This window comes from Mytilus edulis, chromosome 8 (genome assembly GCF_963676685.1).
Source record: "Mytilus edulis chromosome 8, xbMytEdul2.2, whole genome shotgun sequence".
Taxonomy (NCBI): domain Eukaryota; kingdom Metazoa; phylum Mollusca; class Bivalvia; order Mytilida; family Mytilidae; genus Mytilus; species Mytilus edulis.
The window spans coordinates 32,345,158-32,365,919 of record NC_092351.1 but is presented as its reverse complement, the minus strand read 5'-3'; the positions used below and the strand labels follow the sequence as shown (position 1 = coordinate 32,365,919).

Here is a 20,762-nt window from a genome sequence, read left to right as displayed (position 1 = left end):
TTTCTGTTCGTCGTTTGTCGTGTTTTTGCCATCATTTTGTCAGTCTTTTAAATAATAAGCTTTGATTTTCCCTTCGGTATACTCCACGTCTTTTAAATGACAGGCAGACGACGAAAAGTTAAGGTAAACCTGTGATTACAAGACTAGTGATTTACAGTTGCATCAAAATAGATTTTAAAGCATACATGTAGAAGCCAACTTTTCATTTATACACACAAACAAAGTGTCAAAACTTAACGATACCCGTTGATATTTAAAATTGTAAAGTAAAAAAAATATATATATTGTGAAACACATGTATTAAATCACTTCTCAACCTGTTCAGATGATTGAAAAATCTCTAAATGCTATTATATTCCAGCGACTACAAGCATATTTCAGACGAATTGTGCACATCCTGTCTAACTATCGTAAAATTTTATGGCGGACATTAAACAAAAAAAAAGACTATTATTTAGAAAGGGTGATTGGACTGTGTTTTAACGTATGGCTGCTATCCTTATATTGTGAGGAACCTTTTTTTTGTGCTTCTCACGCATACAATTTATAGGAAAAGGTCTTTAAAACACCTACTTCGGGTAATGTCCAATATGGCGGACATAGAAATATAATTTTTTTATTTTGATATTTATGTTTTTTTCAAAATGTAAAATCAAATAAAGTTCCTGCGCAATATACTGATAGTAGCAATACCTTAAAACACATTTCAATTACCCTTCCAAAAAAATACGCTTGTTTAAGTACAATGTTCGCCATGTTGGATTTAACCGGAAGTAGGGTTTTTAAAGTTATATAATCTATAAAATATCAAAAAGTAGCACATAACAAAGGTTTGTGCCGAATATAATGATAGTAGCATGGTTATAACACCTTTTCAAATATCAGCCTTCGATATTGGGCTGATTTAAGTATAATATCCGCCATATTGAATTTTACCGAAAGTGGTGCATTTTTTCAAATGCCTCCCTATCTGAAATCAAAGAGTAATACTAGACGAAGCTTTGTGCCAAATTTCATGCTTGTAGCAGGATGTCTACATTTTTCCCCCGAAGCCGCCGTACACTTTTACACTTTACTCAAAAATTTAACAAAAATACCAAGCTTCAAATTGTCAATATAATACTTCATGAGCTGACACACATGTTCAAAGTTTTGAAGATAGGACACCAAGGGACCAAATTACGCACATGCGTTCAACAATGCCTCTAGCTGTTATTGCAATAGAAGCTAGATAGATGTCGTTATATATTGTTTTTTGTTAACTAATCTACTGTATTTGATTATGATGCCCCCATAAGTATTAAACAGATGCCTTAGAGGGCAAATAATAAAGTAAATTCTCGGGCATGTCAATACCACGATCTGTAAGGTAAGTTTGAAATTACTCAAAATGTTAATACACGAGTACTATCGTATTGCTAGATGATAAACACTTTATCTGATAAATATTTTATACCTATGTTATTTTATCTTCACACATAACTACGTGTACATGTATCAGAAGTAAACGAACGCATCTCGATGTATCTTGATCTGTATGATAGAACCTTATTTAATGCGTAGAGATGACTTTCCCAGCCTGAATTGATTTGTTCTTTTCATGTACATCGAACAATATTTTGACAAAGGGAAATTATCATATAAATTTTTGTACTATAGTATAGGAAACAAAACTATTATCAATCTTAAAATGTCTTGTATTTACATTGCAGCCATATTTTTTTTTTAACTCTTAAGGCCTTTGAAATGTTCTTTGAATATATTAATATTGACATTTCAGCTCTTCTGATTTCTGTTTGTTCTCCGAAAAATGCTTTTTCTCATACAAAATGATCTTTCACGGACAATATTAAAGTATAAACATCACATGTTAAAGGCAAAAATTCTTTAGGACATTATACAACGGACTTTTAATATCAAATGTAAGTTTTCTTGAAATTTCCCATTTGAAGTTAACTTTGACAGACAGTATATGATTGCTTTATTAATAACATCAAATATTTCTTGCACTTTTCCTAATGTTTTACCATTTATCTCGGGATATAAACCTACCGGAGAAAGATTTTCTCTTTGTAACTGATCCGACTATCCATTTTATATCACTGGTAACACACGACATTTTCACTAGGATATAATGGCTTCAGTATAGAATGAGACATGCATATATTTGCATTACTACATGTATAGTTTATAATGGTCAGCTTAAGTCCGCCCCCTGGTGCGAGATTTTTTCGCTGTGTTGAAGAACCATCCCCCTTGGTGGCCTTTGTTTTCTGCCCTTTGATCAGGTTGGTTTCTCTTTGAAACTTTTCCTGTTTCCGTTTTCAATTTCATATAATAGATATTATGTTTCATAAACTGTTCTTATTCCGTTTATACTGTAAATATGGAAATTTTGGAGGGTTGTTCTTTTGCAATTTCAATATACATAAACTCATGCATCTCATATACATCCGTTCTACATATCACTGGGGCTTCTGCCAACACTATTTTTTGCGTGTGGGTAAGTTAGAGCAAATACGGGGTTGTGAACTAATTTAATTAAAGAACTTCTACATGAAAAATTTCCATGTGTATGATTTTTTTTTGTAACATGATTTTTTGTGATATTTTAACGTTTTAACTATTTTAAATTCATATTAAAGGATGATCCATTTTTTTAACAATTATATAGGAAGTGAAATAAAAATGTCGGTGTGGATAAAAAAAGCATATATGACTATACAAAGACAAGGAGGTGAGGAATTATGATTGATAATGAGAAAACTGTCCACCAAAGTTGAAATGCAGTGGATGTTACCAAATATAATAGTCAACCGTACGGCCTTCAACAATGATACGTTATATCATAAATACTGATTCCCTGTAGTTAAATGATATTTACAGGAATCAAAAACAACTTTCTTTCAGTTTATAAATGTTTATTCCTATAACTTATTTGTTACCAAGTAGATACGCATATATAGCTCAATCTATTAATGGTATGGTCAATAACTGACCCCATACATGTATGTCGTCTGTGCCACGGTAAATAGGGTGATCACAACTACTACAGCTGTGAAAAACAATTACAATTACTTGGCGTTTTAACAAATTTTTTGTTATTTATATTGCTCACATAATATAAATATTTCTTCTTTCTTATGATGACTTCTTGTTCCAATCCAACAAGTTAATTAGACTTCAAAAATTATTATCTCATATCTTCTAGTATAATTTTGTAATGAATTAAATGAGACATTTTGTCTGAAAATATTGGTTCATAAAATTATAGATTAACTCGTATCTCCTAGTGTAGGTTTTTTGGTATGAATCAAATTAGACACGTTGTCTGAAATGATCAGGATCATCATGTATTTCTGTTTTTGCTGAGATATTACGCACGTCGCAATACTTCTATAACATTTGTTGAGCAAGACTTCTACACATGAAGCTGTAATAATACCTTGATGTACACCAAACCTTTTTAACGTTCAAGAATATTTAACTTTTTTTTTTAAATATAAAGAGCTCAATACGAAGGAACACTAAAATATGAAAATCTACAAAGGAAAAATTAGAGCATCAAAACATAAGAATATATCCCAATACCTGTTCCACAAGTGGTCACGTCGTGTTATTGATAACATGGAAAATGGTAAATTAACTATCTTTGGTTATCAATTACATGACAATTTTACTATTTACTTTTAAAATGATGATTTATTAATTTTGTTTTGATTTTCGTTAAATAGAAAAAGGACGTAAATGGGGTATGCATATATCAGTACATGCACAACAGAAGCAAATTTCTCTATTTTCATGCAAAATTTAAAAACAAAAGTTAAAGTTGTTTGTTTCCTCTGTCATATACCTATTCTCTTTTCTACGTGTATTCATATCTATTATTGTAAAAAAACAACCCCTATACTGGGATACTGAGTGAAATCATACACATACCTGTGATTGATTACATCCCCTTCATTTGAACTTTTAAATTAGTCTGTTTGTGGATAGTTGGTTCAATGGCAATCATACCACATCTCCTTATTTTAGTATATAATTTCTTGAATACAACAAATATTAAATAAATCAGAGTAATACATTTGAGATGTCATCTTTGAACTAAATATTTCTGGAAGAATCTAATGTCATAAATTGTTTAAATTTTTATTAAAATCCGTACATGCAGCTTCTAAACTTTAAGTAACATTATATTGTAAAATAAATAAATTTGGTGTATTTACTGTCTTTTTATTGGTTAAAATATTAGTTTTATTTTCAATGTTGTCATTTTTTATGGCGACACGCCCACTCTAGATAACGTTGTGTATTCATACGCCAACATGTGTGTACGTACGTTGTTATTGTTAATATAAATAACATAAAAAGTTCTTTGAGCTTTATTTTTGATAGAAATTTATTTATAATGAATGGCAATAATTTATTTTGAATTTATTGACTCATAAAATTAATTTTTGACTCTTCACATTTTAAAGCGGATTATTCAATGTGAAGAGTCAAAAATTCATTTTAATATGGCTTCGCGGATTATTCAATGTGAAGAGTCAAAAATTTATTTTATTGTTCAATAGATTCAAAATATATAATTGCGGATTATGTAAAATGTGAAGAGTCAAAAATTAATTTTATGGGTCAATAAATTCAAAATAAATTATTGCCATGCATTGAATGTATCTACTGGAAATTATTTTTACTCTTCGTGTTGTCTGACTACTTTATTGTCTTGTATTTTCATTCTTCTATTTTGAATACTAACTGCATGCATTAAATGACATATATTCTCAGTCTCCAACATTATTATATCAGATGTTGTTATATCTGTAAATTTATTTGCTGTCAATTCCTTTTCCTCCCGGGATATTTTGACCGGATGTTGATTTGCAGAACGGATAAATGCATGCATAGCAGGAGAAACTTCGACTGTTGACGTACACTGTCACAGGAAGGTCAGCGACTTTCTATAATAATTTGTTAGTAAAGAAAGTCCATGGGAAGGTGTCATGCTAAAATGGAGAATGGAAATGGAGAATGTGTCAAAAAGATAACAACTATACTAAAGGTTAAAAAATAGCCATGTTATCATTGATGTGCTATATATATTACTACTATATAAGTATTCTACCCCCACTGACATTTATAAACAGTAGTTGTGGATTAATCTTGTTGCCATAAAAAAAAAAATGACAGAATGAATTAAAAAAAATTATTAACATTTGAAACTGGAACTATTACCAAATTGCAATTTGTTTTTGTATCATATAACAACTTTTAATTGGCATAACATGGTCAATTATACAACGAATTCCTAACAATTCCAAACTTAACCGCGTTATTTTCCCACTAATTGGGAGAAGTCGATATTTTGATAAATATTTAAGAGAAACCGGTGAATTTGAAGACGCACGACAGAGGATTTACACTTTGCGTGTCAAATCAATTTTGCACATTTCTACTCCTTTTCATTTTAGTTACTATGGAAACGAATTATTTAATTCCCTGAGCGAAAGATTTATTTTGTTTCAGAGGATAATGGATTTGTACAAGTTTGGTGGAAGTCATTTGTCGAATGATGCTTTCAGAAAGTGTTTGTATGTAGTGATATCGACTATATAACAGATATCATATAGATGTATATTTCGTTTTGACAAGTCTAGTTCATATGTCGTAATTGCTTTATGATATTATGGCTTTCCTGATCTTGTTTTGATAGGAGAATCTTTTAAAAGGGAAGAGAGTCTTGCTCCCGTATCAAGTTTTTTTTCGCGCTCATCTATATAAAAAAAATAAAACCTACAAGAAAACATTTAATTTAGTGTTTAAATACCAGTCTGCCTAAGATTCAGACATGAATTTATATCAAAATTATATAATAGTGCACGGATATAACGAATGCGAATGTTACATTAATTCACCATTATACAATTTGAACATAAATTAATGTCAACCTGAGTGGGTTTTTGTTTGTCATGTTTTCACCACTGCCTGAATCTTAGACAGATTGGTAATTATACACTAATGCATCCTTGTAGTTTATATTTTATAATAAAGAATTGAATGCTTCTTTTTGTAACTTCATTGGTGTGTAAAAGCGTTGGCCATAGTCCATTTTGTATAAAGCGCGGAAGCGGAAGCGCTTCATTCTAAAAATGAGCGCACAGTCAACGCTTTAAAAACCTTATGAAGTTACGAAAAGAAGCATTCAATACTTATAATTACATTTTTTAGCTAGGATCATGAAAACACGAATTTTTTCACTCTTCTTTATTCAATTCACCTGTGCACTTTATTGTGGGACTCGTGTTATCATGAATGATATTAAGTGTTATTGTGTTATGCAATTGCTTAAGGAATTTTAACGCATGATGTGCAGTTAGCCAATCAGAAGAACGTAATTCTATTATAATGAAACATACATCTAATGTAATTATATTAATATAATATTGGTGTCCTTTCTAGTTGTTATAATTGGTTGATATGCAATAGAAATAAATAATTTGCTATCATTTTAACCAAAAGTTATCTAGAGATTTCTCGAATTACCAGACACACAGAAACGAAAGACCTAAAATTTTTAACTCATGACGAAGGTGACACCAGAAAAAGATGGTTAGATTAGTGTTTTGTTTGTGTTTTTTAGATGTTTTGGCATTCATAGTCTGATACCTTTTTAGCGTCATCTTTTTGCGTTTTTCGTCCATTGATATTTACTCAAACATAGATAACCAAGTTTATACATATTTCTGTATACATTAAGGTATGAATTTGGTATTAAAATAAACTAATTGAGAAGGGAACAAAGGATGCTTCGATGGTCGTTAAGTTTCATCATAACCCTAATTTTGGATTACATCGCAAAATCTATCCACAAAAAATCAGCGACCTTCCTTCTTCCTGTTTGTTTCAGAGAAAGCTGAAAGAAATCATTTAATTCCTTGTACAAACATGTTTCATTTGGATTATTATGGCAATGCAAATTTCATTTTAATGAACTTAATTCAAAACTGTACACTTAAAGCATAAAACCGTATAACAGTTTTCAAAATTCATGTTTAAATCATCGCAAAAAGTATTGTGTGTTTATACAAAACGGAAAGCAGATAACACTATCTGCTTTGTTTGACCGAGTAACATATCAAAACATTAGGGCCATTTATTTTATAACATCGTTCGATTCTTTATTCTTCTTCTACTGATCGTAGATGCTTGTTTTTTCAAAAGCTACTAAACTAAATGTTGATACCGAACATAAAAAAAAAACACAGTATGTGGTGTTTGGCCTTGTTGTTTTCACAAGGTAATTATCTGAGTTATTTTGATATAGTACTTACAAATATATATATAATAAATATCAAATAAATTTTCGACAGCAAATATGTTTGTTCTTAGGCTGTATAAAAAAATGCTGAAACAAAATGTTAGTAATACCTTTAGTTCTTAAAAGGTGTCACATAACCAATGTACACATTAATATTATTAGAACCTATCCAAACTCTAACAAAGGAGGGAAAAAAATACCAGAGGGAGAGTCAAACTCATAGATAGAAAATAAACTGACAACGCCATGGTTAAAAATAAAAATTATTTATTTTGAGTTTTCACTTCGAAAAAAAAAGAAATCAAGCTCAAAGATTTATAAACAAAAATGTAGTCTAGAGTCTAAATTCTTCAGCAAATAATAATCTATTTGTGTTAAAAGTTAAGTACATATTATTGGAATTGATTTATAATTTATAACAATTAAGAAAACTTGCTGCAATGTATTAACTTCATTTGCTGTTCTCCCTAACAACAAGATTTCGTGCAAAAATGCTTTTTATCATAATTATCTTTAAGCATCGGTTATTTCTTTAGACGGTCATTCTTAATATCTTTCGCAATGCGCCATGTGAAACGAGGTAAAGAAAATTATTAAATTCTCATTTCTCTAGGGACAAATATAACTTAGAAATCGATCTCGTTTCCACCATGCTTTTCGACAATAAAACAGAAATTTGATTATGGAAGAACTACCGTTCATCTTTACCCTACTGTGTACGTTCTAATCGATTGCGGTCGCTGATACTTTTGCTTTCAAATATCTGAAATAAAAACAACGTCAAGTTAGGTTATCAATTATATCAACTTTACTTCTAAAGTACGATTTATTCTGTGGTATCAGTGTTTCCATTCAATGCATTTCGTCGCACAAGTTAAAAGCGATTAGTTTGAATGTTTTTATGGGTATTATTTTCTATAAATCATTATTCCCCAGACGATCTGATAGGTTTGTTATGGGGACATTTCGGTTCTTGAAATCGCGATTTGCAGACTGAAGAGCTTTAACATAAACACATTTCTCGTTATAATATTTGTTTACCCTTTTATCACACTTGAATGATACAATAGTGCTTGCTATGGTTAGTAAATGGTGTTATATTTTCTATGGAGTATTGAAATAAAACTATTGAGATGGTCTATAAACCTGTCTTTCTTACAAGTTATTGTTTGCTTGGTAACTCTTCATTTGAGTCTTATAGTGTTTTAAAAATGTCCATTTTTTATAAAAATGGAGATTCATTTCAATTCTATTCAACTCAAAGTTTTATTTAAAGTCGATATTCAAAAAACTACATAAACACAAGCTCTAATGAGTTGTTCAAATTGACAGAATAACAAAATATTTACATAAATATAAAAAATCATGAAAACAACTCAACATACAGTGCAAAGAAGGATACAATAGATGACATGCAAAATTTAAAAGCAAAGTATGAAAAAAAATATATCGATCAGCGGTATACTACTGTTTGCTCTATTTAAAACATAACACAAGTTAATAATTATAGTCTATTAAGTTCGTATCATTATTTTTAACTGTTTTAATTGTTCATTAATATCAAACTTCCATAATACAATTGTAATGCAAAAGAGCAGAAATATACCAATTGGATAGTAACATTTAAACTCATAAAGAAAACCAAAAGAATAAATAACAGTCAACAAATACAACATAGAAAATTAATGACTTTGCAACACGAACCCCTCCTAAAATACAAATGTAGTGGTGATATCGCGCCCTCCTTTGTCGTGCATTAAATCCTGCATATCTGATATAGGTGATGACGAAAATAAATGTTGTAGGGGAACAATAACAATGCCGAAATCTAATAATGTGTTTAAAAAGAAATTTTGTATAGTTACACAAACAAGGAGGAAAATTAATAACGTTTTTCGTTTTGTCTTGTAGTTTGTAATTTATTGGAACACAATGTCTATGGAATCCTTGGAGCATTTCAGTCATGTGCCTTATCAACAATCCAGTCGTATACGGACACATTTAAAGTTCCGTTTATTTCTCTTAGTATGCCACAGCAGTCATCGTCTCCAGACCCGTACCAGCTTTATATAAGACCTGCCTATATAAAAGGACTACTTGATGTGGTACAGTTAAAAGAGTGGAACAAAATATTTTACATTTATGAAACAGACGATGGTATGTATTTTATGAATTTTGTACTTGGCGCGTTAATATATATATATCTAAAACAACTTTTATGTGAAATTACAATTTGATTTGAAATATCCAACCTAAAAAATCTTAATAACGAATACAATCAAAATTACGATGGTGTAGATTCTATTTACGTTTGCTTCAGTGTAAATTGTTCGCTATTATTTAAGTTACAAATTTTGAATATGATCAACCAATTCAAAACCCGACTTGAAAAGCATTTTAAATAAGTGTTCTAAATTCATTTTGAAGAAGAAATGGTCAGTACCAAATCTTGTATTCCACATATCTCATCTTGACCTCAACTAAAAGAATGCATGATATCACAACAATGTGTATTTATTTTCAGGATTAGTAAGACTACAACAACTATACCAAGACATCAATTTTAGGGAATTAGACTTAGATATAATTGTAAAGCGTATAGTGTCGGTACAAAGCTGCCACCAGATGTTACGGGATATTTATAATGAGATTACAAAAGAACCGTTGAGAGTATTTCTAGACCTTACTTCTGACCAATCACAGGAAGTTATAACAGCCATTGTAGGTATCAAAGATATTTTGTATCGTTTATTCAAATTTCACCTTCAATGTTTCTGAACATTTGTTTAAATCCCATGATGTCTTTCATCATCTAGATTATCTTAATTGCCCCCTTGATGTCTTCTTATACTTTAGTTTAAAATATATGATTTTCCCTGTGCAACAGAAAATAACACATTGACACTTGTTTTGCAGTTAGACATAGCTTATAAAATTAAGTATACCATTGACAGCTTCCTTGTGATTAACGGATATACGTAACATGAAGTATAAAATTAAATACGAAATTTACATCTTTATTGTAGTCAAATTTATTTTTGTATTTTCTTTTTATACTTAAGCAATATATCAACATGAATATCTAAAAAAGTTCCCACGACTATTCTTTTAATTTATATTTTGCTTGCGCGGAATCAATATTAGTTTATAAAATGATAATAAATTAAAAAAAATCGTGTTTTAAATAATGTTAATACTGATGCACCGACTGCTGAGCTGATGGTACCATCGGTGACTAAATTTAACAGGCGGATTTACATGTAAAATGTAGCTACCAAGTATTAGAAAATAATAATACAACTTAATACATTTGTAACATTCAAAGCACTTTTCTGGCTTTAGTCTCTCCGAAAGTTTCCCTATATTTTAGACAGTGCAACTTTTGGTTCTCATGTTTGAACACTTGTTTAATGATTTATAGATTATCGGTGATCATCTCAACGAGATTGCTTTTCTCGCTTGAGCCGGGAAAGGTAATCGAGTTGAGATGAACAATGATAATCTTTTTATCGCTATTTTACCTATGACGACGTCAATTTCGATAGCAACGCCACGTGCATGCTTAGTTTGTAGCGATAGTTTTCCATCTCAAGCGAGTAGAATGATATGAAAATTATCACAAAAAAAGATCAAAGGAAAAAAGCACAAAAAAGCGATAATCCGATTTATTACGATTTAATTCACATCGTCTTGAATTTATATTCCACTGATAATAATTTATCATAGGATCTGTTAAAAAAATTTTGGTTGTAGGCTACACAGGTTTTTCTGTTGATGTGATAATTTGTCTATGTGGGTAACATTGTATTGATTAAATAAAAAAAAAACTGAACAGAGCTGAATTTGTTTTTCAGATCAGATTCAACAACAAATGGTTTCATTTCTGTTATTATGTATTGAAATTATCAATTTTGTTTTTTGCGTTTAATGACTGTTTTAAGATGGTGGGTTTGTGTTATTATGCAACAACATAAAAAAAAAAAAAAAAAAAAAAAAAAACAACATAAAAACAAATACAGGTAGCGTGCAATATAAAATCTTCAATACTAGACGTGTAATATGAATACACAAAAGAGAACTAATGATAAAAAAAAAATGGTTAAAATTAGGACAACAGTAGTTTTCTGTTGTTCAAATATAATAAATCAATAAAGATGAACAATTACAGATAACAAACAAAAACTGAGACAACTGCATCAACTCCAAAACGAACAAGGTAGACCTGTGTGTTGACAGAATTATCTTACCCTGCTATGTGTGCATCATCCATGAGCCATGCGCGATTTTGGTATCTGAGACTACAAAACATGTCGCTAATGAGTTGAGACACATACCATTCGTAATGGTTGTAATGGTTACCGTAACACTTGTGTATTGTCGATTTTATTAGTCCTTACTCACATCTCTGCTGCTTCTGTGCAAAGAGCCAACATCTGTAAATGAAGTCCGTATAATGTTATATGCACAAGCGTAATGTATCAATTAAGATATGTTATCTTCATACGATTGAAACAAATGGGAATTTTACAGCTGAAAAATATTGATGGTTGACAAAAGAAACGTTGAAATCTTAGATTCTAGTCAGTATAAAACACGAGAAAAAGATCAATATAAATCAGACATTCTAGCTTCGATAGTATCCCTCGCCTTTGCCATTTTGCAATAAGTTATAAAGATGGACGTGGTGTATTGTGAAAAGTAATATTGATAAAGAATTTAACAAATGTTTTACTGCGAAAGGTAAAAAAATTCGAGCAGGATCAATTAAAAAAAACAATTCTTGTTATAATGAAGTATTGCAAAAAAAACAAAACCAAAAGGACATCAATAGTGAACTGACATCGAGAAAAATTGGCAATGTTGAACCATTATGAACCGATGTTTTTAAAGACAAATGTAAGCAAGCATGTTTTTGTTTGAATTGTTTACGATGGTGTAAACATGTATCTTCGGAAAGTTTCCAGTTTACGCCAACTGGTATGTGACGTCATGAAAAGTTTGATTTCATAACTCTTCCGGATTGGGATAAAACCAGATACATTCTATTGCAAATGATGTAATTTTGAAGCTATTTAGATCGATCCTTTATGTTTTCATTCTGTTTTCTTTTGACAAACTACTGTTTTAGGCATCAAGAAACTTATGCTTGTAAGCAGCGTATACTATTTGTCCGGAAAAGTGTGTTTCTCGTTGATTTATTAGGTGTTTGCCTAATTGTGTCGTCTGGGTTGGATAGATAACCGACTTAATCGACCGAAATGTTAACATTTAGTATCAGATGTTATGATAATATACAAAGAAACGAGGCACTTGAACCATAGTCAAGGTATTGAAATAAGATATCAGGATTGGACTAATTTGTTTAATAACAACTACTTAGATAAAATTAAAAGTTAACTGCGTGTGTGAAGTAATTACAACTAGGGTTCTTGTCTGATTAAATTTCTGCACTGTAGTGTAAGTATGTTATTGCAATTGAATTTACTATTGTCTTTATTTTTCCAGAAGCATGACCCAGACATAAGCAACAACAGATTTCATTTTCTTCTTGTTGACTTGGTTAGTATTATCAAATATTAACTCTCTATATGTTTATAACAATGGTATCGACGATTAATTATTTGTTGTATTGTAAGGTTTCAAAGTCAAATATACAAATCTTCGATTGTTATATAATATGTCATATATTACATATTTGACTCGTAGCGTATTCGTTCTGGAAGGTTTACTTATCAATATCATTAACCGTACTCGAAAAAGTGTTCTTAATATGTTATGTATAGCCTCGTTCAGACTTACAATTAATGAATCATAGGATTGGTTATGACAGCAAGATATATATTTTTCAGTCCGCATTTAGAATTCTAAGTAAAATATACGACAGTGCACATGATTGGAAGTTATTAAACAGTTTACTTGAATAAGCTCAACGGCCTAGTGTAAATCTACACATTCTTCTGTCAACATACTAGTATTCAGATTGTTATATTTATTTTTACAAATAGACAGTCTCGTCAATATTTTTTAACCTTTTCTAATATATAGAATTTGAAACTAGCTTCCATAGATAAACCTTATATTTCAAACAGGATGAACGCTGTACTATAGAAAAAATATGGAACTATAGATTAACGGTTATGAGGAGTATGATAGGTGACAAATTAGTGTAAACTAGAAGAAAATATAGTGGAAATAAGAAACATTTTGTCAGAAGTGTTTTATTTGTATTGAGTTTTACAAAAAATGGAAGATATAAATTCAGGGTTTCCTGGAAAATTTAAATGCAAAAATGAAGGCAAATGAACCATTAAAAAATATCAGCCTTGTTTTCTGATTGTTTTTAAAAACGAAAATCGTTACAGCATCGACACTGATAAACGGTTTCTCTTTTTCTTAGGACGATGTTAGGTTATGTACAAATGCGTTGAAAATGCACGTAAAACTGCTATAAATTTCACTGGTTTTGAATGTGACTTTTGATAACACGTTTGCTGGTTATTATATTTATGATGTGTCATTCTTAAATATAGTGTGTTTGCTTAACATCATGAATTTGTATTACTCTTTATGTGTGTACATGTGCAATTTCAAGTAAGCATTACTGTAATAATACATAACAAAACTTAAACCAGGAAAATCATTGACGCCACTTACCAATACTTTTTAATGTATTTCAATACACAGAAAAATGAAAATTGTTGAATTTAAGAAATTTTACAAATGATGTTTTAGGGAATCAACGACATGAATGCTACAGTGTTATCTGCTGGGATGAACGTTTCTGGATTCAGTTTAAAAGTCCCTGAAGCAGAACCATGGAATACACAATCACGCAAAAAGAGAACAGTAAGTGCATACAAAATAGCGATTTAACATCGTAAATAAAATTGAGAATATGCTTTAATTTTTACGCTGCAAATATGCTTATTTAAATGAAATACATTACAACATGAACTTTAAAGACATTTATCATCGTTACCCCGAAACTATCGCACACTTACATCAGAAAAAAAGAAAAAGAACACAATTGCATTTTCGGTAGTTAAAGTAAACTGTTTGTATAAATTGGATTTAATTTTTCTTAAACTAACGGAGTTGTCAGTTTTTGTTCATTTCATAATTTGTTCTTGTCTCGCTAATATTCTTTGATTTGTTCACAAATATACTGTAGAAAATCGGTCACGTCATCTAAATCAGATATCTGCCAGTATTTCTATTGTCATATACTCCAAAGTTAATCCGAAATGGGAGTTCACAAAATCTCACAAAATGAAAGGTTATGAACGATCAAATGACATGAACAATAGTAACCCAACTACATGAAAACAATGAACACGTCATTGAATTATTATTTTTTAAATGACGATTCAGAAACGTCATTGGATGTTCTTATCAGTTGATTTCGACAATTAAATTTATTTTTTAGTAAGATTGCATTAAAATTATTATTTAAATTGACAAGTTAATTGTATTTCTTCCAATTGTGAGAAACATTACCGTTGAATAACATGGTAAAAAGTAAAATAACAAAAATACTGAACTCCGAAGAAAATTCAAACGGAAAGTCCTTAATCAAATGGCAAAATCAAATGATAAAACACATCAAACGAATGAACAACATTTGCCATATTCCTGACTTGGTACATGCATTGAATATGATCATATAAATATGTAGAAATTGACGTTATGATTTTAGTATGGGGACGTACTTGTTGAAGATGCAGTCATGGTTTTCCATAGAGCTTTGAAGAAACTAACGGATCCAGTCACCCAGATCCGTAATCCTGACGAAATGATCAAGTGTAGGGACAACGAACGCAGTATTTCATTTAGGCCAGGAAAACGAGTTTTGAATGCTATAAGAGAGGTACAAACCCATTATTTTATCTCCTTTAGTCACCCAGATCCGTAATCCTGACGAAATGATCAAGTGTAGGGACAATGAACGCAGTATTGCATTTAGGCCAGGAAAACGAGTTTTGAATGCTATAAAGAGAGGTACAAACCCATTATTTTATCTCCTTTAGTCACCCAGATCCGTAATCCTGACGAAATGATCAAGTGTAGGGACAATGAACGCAGTATTGCATTTAGGCCAGGAAAACGAGTTTTGAATGCTATAAGAGAGGTACAAACCTATTATTTTATCTCCTTAAAATCGATTTTTTTTTCCAGAATCGTTCATGGTGTTATTTATTTGAATACGTGGTTTTTTTTATGAAATTAGCTTCATTTGTTTCTCTTTCTTGAAGTAGACTATTCTTGTTGCAAGTAACTCATATAACTATGAGTACTGGAATAATTCAAAAACGCGTTTTTGAATGTTGTTATATAGAAACTCCTTTACAAATAAAAGGGAATGAAGAAAAAGTAAATGCACAGCAAACAAACACAGAAAAACGAAATCAAGAGAGGACACCAAACAGTCCCAAAACAATAGACAGATGATTCTTGTAGACTCTTAACTATTCAAAGTGTATCAAAGTTACGAGTAGATTTATTTCTGAACGTACGCATCATGTTAACATACTAACAACTTCAGTCGTAATTTTCATAGTAGAGTTGACATTTCAATAAATAAGTCTTATGGCTTTCGTTAAAAAGTATCTAAATGAGATATGTACTTGACCTCTTAAGTATTACTAGTGATCATAAGAGGTCTTGCTGTCGTCGATTAATGCGCAACACACTGTGCGTACTACTAAAGATTGAATGCATTCTTTTAACATTTTCATGTCTAATAGAATAACATCGCACATTGTGCTGAGTAATACATAAAACAGACGATTTGATTATTTTGTGATCTGTTTCTAGGGAGAGTATGATGGAAAGAGTGATAGTGAAAATCCTATAAAGTTTCAAGAAAATGGCTGGCGAAAGGAGTTCAAACTTCCACTTTTTGAAACTAGAATGAATATGCAAATAGCTAAGGTATGTCAATTTATTGTTACTATTCTCCTCTTTGGTGATTTTGTTCCTATGGGTTCTGCTTTAGCTATGACGTCTCATATTTTAATTACTGTAATACATTTATATGAAACACATTTAAAACAAGAAAAAAAAACCAACATTATACAGTGGTTGAAAATTTGACACAAACTCTGATGAACATCTTTGGAATACGTTTGGATAGTATGATTCGACTTTACAAAGTCAAGTACAATATTATTCCGAATAGTTTTTCAAATCTAAAATGCTAAGAAAGCATTATTTTAAAATCATTCAAGAATTTGCCTTTAAATCTTGTTTTGTTTGTTATAAGGAGATCTAAATTAAGTATGATTGTAATGAGACAACTGTCTGCCAGAGACGAAAATATGTTGATGTAAGCAACTTTATGTCACAAAACATCCTCCAACAATGAGAAGCATACACACTGTTTAAAGACCTACAAACTGCCCCCACATGACAAAATGTCGAACAGCAATATCAACGATTTATACATATTTATAATCATAATGTTGGTATCAAATGACAATTCTACATCCCGTTTGCTATTGATAGTAGTAAGCTGAATTATTAAAGTTTGAATCACAACGTAATATTTGTTCAAATGTTTGTAAGTATTGACAATTTGTAAAAATTCATTTGCATAAGAACGTACGTAATTTAACGTATTAAGACATTGCGCTTAGAAATAAACTCTGTGAATACATATATAAATTTGTCTACAATTTAGAAATACTTTTTTAACAGTTAAGTGGCAAAATGAGCATCTTGATATCGCTACCTGATTCTTCTCCAAATCAATCCTCTCCTTTATTTGCTTTTGGGTTCATTTGTGATTCTTGAAAATTGTGTATGCTTATATTATCTTGGACCGATATTTTGCAGCAGTTTCAAACTCGTTTCATTATCTCTTGAATATATAATATATTTGAGACGACCATGTGTAATCATGTTTTCTTTTTTGAAGGTTGGAGTTTTTAACCCACCAGCACAGCTACAGTTACACGAACCAGAGATACAAACACCTCCCAGATCAAATATAACAAATATACAAATAGTTCGACGGATAACCACAGTCAAGGTGACAATTTATGCGTTTTAACAATAACAATACTATTATATACTCATGCAATCGAACAAGAATAGTCTTTCACTTTTTCGTTCATTCAAAAACTGTTACCGATGCGTCTTGCATTTGTAACTTGTAACAATTTAATAATTTTACTTTTGTGGGTATTTTCAATAGTTGTTGCTTCGTTACCTTCAAAACGTGTAAAAATATACAGGTTTCATTGCAAAGTTAATAATTGAAGTATGCACAATGGATTATGAGAACTATGTATTAACTGTATCTACTTCATTGTGAATTAACTAAATAAATTCCTAAAACAATATATTGTTAATTTCATTCTCCAGTTTGCCAATGTATAAGATGAACGGAAAATGATCAAGATACCGCTTAGTGAAAGTCTTTTTGTGGATTCTTTATAATTTTTAATGGAAATACTTTTAAACCAATTTACATCAAAACGACACATAAAATTTATCAGCATCAACAAGAAATTATGTTTTATATGTTTCAAACGTAAAAACCAAACAATAAGTGCAAAAATAGGAAGACTAAAGACGGATAACAAAATGTCCGACAGACAAAGACAAGCAATACAAACACCATATAGATAGGTTTAGGTTAAGTGTAACAAAAAGTCATGTAAGCATGAATGTCGAAGTTCAAATCAGTTGAAATCATTGCTTGATTCCCGCTTAGAAAGACAAAACAGGAGCTTATTGAAACGCCGGATATTTGTCAATTCCCGTATCATAAACCTTACAATATAAACAGAAATAGCCTGCTTAACCAAACAATTTTCAAATTTTCAGCTTGTTATTTTTATCGAGATACAAAACATAAATTAAATTGGTTGATTGATTGATTGATTGTTCTTAAACGCCACGTTTACCACTCTAAACTGTGAGGTATGTAGAAAAAGTTAACTTACTAGGTAAAAAATATCTCCATGTCCAATAGAAGGTGAAACTCGATTTACGATTAAAGATCAATGGAGTTATTATCTTACGATATTAAAGTTGACACTTAAACAAAAATCAAACAGAAAAGTGGAATTTTCCTTTCAAAAATAAACACTTTTTACAGGAAGATCCTTATGTGATGTGGACAGAGCGAGGAGAACAAATAGGAGCTACATGTGGAAGAGAAAACTTCCAAGGTTATATAATAGATCTGATAGATAAAGTATCTGATTATCTTAAATTTAATTATACACTATGTATCGCTGGGGATGGAACATATGGCAAAAAACTGGAAAATGGCACATGGAATGGTGTGATCGGAGAATTAACCAGAGGGGTGAGTACGAGTCATACATGACTAAAAAAGAAACGCACACATATTCGACATAATGCAATAGCAAGGGAAACAACAAATACATTAAAAAAAATATTAGCAAATCACAGTGTCCATATTAGGGCAAAATGATTGCAGTTTAATTATTGCTACATGATAACATACACAACTTAAAACATGATCTGCATGATTAAGGTGGGTGTAATCATTGCAAACATTTAACAAAACTACATTAATTAAAGAAAACGGCACAAAATATATGAAATGGTTGATAAAAACCAGCACTACGGATTCCTCTAGAAATATAAAAAAATATATACAATACCATTTCTTTCCTTGGACAGTTGTTTTAAACGTGTATGAATTATATAAATTATGTATGGGTCGTCATTAGTTTAAAGCCAGATTACTTTTTTTCATCAGATAGTTAACTAAAATTATTGTTGTTATTATTTAATTGATCAAATAATAGTAGGCGTTCTGTTGTACGGAAATTTAATTGAAAAAAGAAGGTTTTTATCTTCAACAGAAGTTATACCTCAATTACTTTTTCTTTTAATTATATCCAAGTTACACTTCTGAAGGTTGAAGATATGCATGTGAGCTTTCTCTGAATTTTGTTAACAATCTTTTTCATTTTCTTACCACCTCTTTTTTATTTTTTTTCTAATGTGAGAATGTTTTAAAATTCAAGAGATATTTCTCACTTGTTCCCAACTTTGAATATAATGTATTATCTTCAAATAGCCTTTTCAACCAAAATCTGGGAAAACATAGTTGTAGAGAAGTTTTTACTTTTTATTTAAATAAAATTAGATGAACTAGGCATATGGAATAAAAAAATCAGGTTTCAGATTAGACAAAATATTTCTTATCAAGGGTTCCTTATGTTTCAGTATAACTTTTATATTATAAGAGTCTTAAAAATTTGATATATTATACTATTTTTGTCTAAAATATTATATATAGAAAATGATAGTACGGATGGGGCATCCGTGTAATTGAACTACATTTGTGTTGGTTATCATATAAATGAACCGCGAACATATTAACAGAGACATTTATTGTTAAAATGAGAATATGGTACATTGAAGTTGGTATCATTAATGTTTGTAAACTTTATAAACAGTAAATGCTTATCTTTATCTTAATAAAGATTGATCAGCTTTGTCTCTCTTTGAAAGCTAACAGTACACATAACTGTGAAAATTATTCATTATAAATCTTTTAGGAGTTAATACTGGTATACAGGATAATTGTAACCATAGCATAGCTTCTTTTCTTTACAGATTGCTGATATTGCATTTGCAGCAATGACAATATCATCAGAACGGGAAAGAGTTGTTGATTTTACAAAACCTTTTATGAGTTTAGGCATCAGTATCATGATAAAGAAACCAACGAATAAAAAAGCACACACCTTTTCATTTATGGACCCTTTGTCCTATGAAATTTGGATGTGCATTTTGTTTGCTTATGTTGGAGTTAGTGTAGTATTATTCCTTGTCAGTAGATTTAGTCCAACAGAATGGCATATAGAAGACGACAGGACAATACGAAATGACTTTACAATATCAAACAGTTTATGGTATTCGCTTGGTGCTTTCATGCAACAAGGGTGTGATATCAGTCCAAAGTAAGTCATTTTATAAATTGTAAAACTTTATAAAAAATCATAAAAGTTTATAAAACGACATAAATTTAAAAGAACCAGTTAATGAAAAAATATAAGATTATGGATTATTTTACATTTATGAAAATTTATGGTCCAAGATTCTGTCGATATTTGTGTGTATGGATTTAACACAGTCATTCTTTCTCGTACCATTTATGAAGTAATTATTAATTGTTTTTTATTTGTAATCATTGATATGCTCGGAAGACATTGTGCACTCATTATTATTATCTGAAAAGGGGATTATAACTTTCTTTTAGTTACTGTGAGTTCTCTTAAATCGTTACCTTGTGTCATTTGTTTTCATTTTTTTTGTCCATCTTTCGTATCTGATAGTCAACTCGAATTGATTTAACAGCTGTTTTATTATTATGTTGTGTGTCGGATACGAAAAGGGTTTAGCACTCGCACACAGGTTTAACCACGCTACAATAAGTATGTGCCTTTCCTAATTC

At 30.4% G+C, this 20,762-nt stretch overlaps 1 protein-coding gene across 1 annotated transcript in view; it reads left to right on the top strand.

Annotated features, from left to right (window-relative positions):
* LOC139485385 (glutamate receptor-like) overlaps nt 1-20,762 on the top strand; it is a 35,353-nt gene that overhangs the window by 5,231 nt on the left and 9,360 nt on the right. Inside the window, exons 3-11 of the mRNA XM_071269833.1 lie at nt 9,230-9,475; nt 9,843-10,039; nt 12,824-12,877; nt 14,051-14,164; nt 15,015-15,185; nt 16,133-16,249; nt 17,235-17,348; nt 18,423-18,635; nt 19,922-20,268. Coding sequence (XP_071125934.1) covers nt 9,230-9,475; nt 9,843-10,039; nt 12,824-12,877; nt 14,051-14,164; nt 15,015-15,185; nt 16,133-16,249; nt 17,235-17,348; nt 18,423-18,635; nt 19,922-20,268 — 1,573 coding nt within the window. The remainder of the gene's footprint in view (nt 1-9,229; nt 9,476-9,842; nt 10,040-12,823; nt 12,878-14,050; nt 14,165-15,014; nt 15,186-16,132; nt 16,250-17,234; nt 17,349-18,422; nt 18,636-19,921; nt 20,269-20,762) is intronic.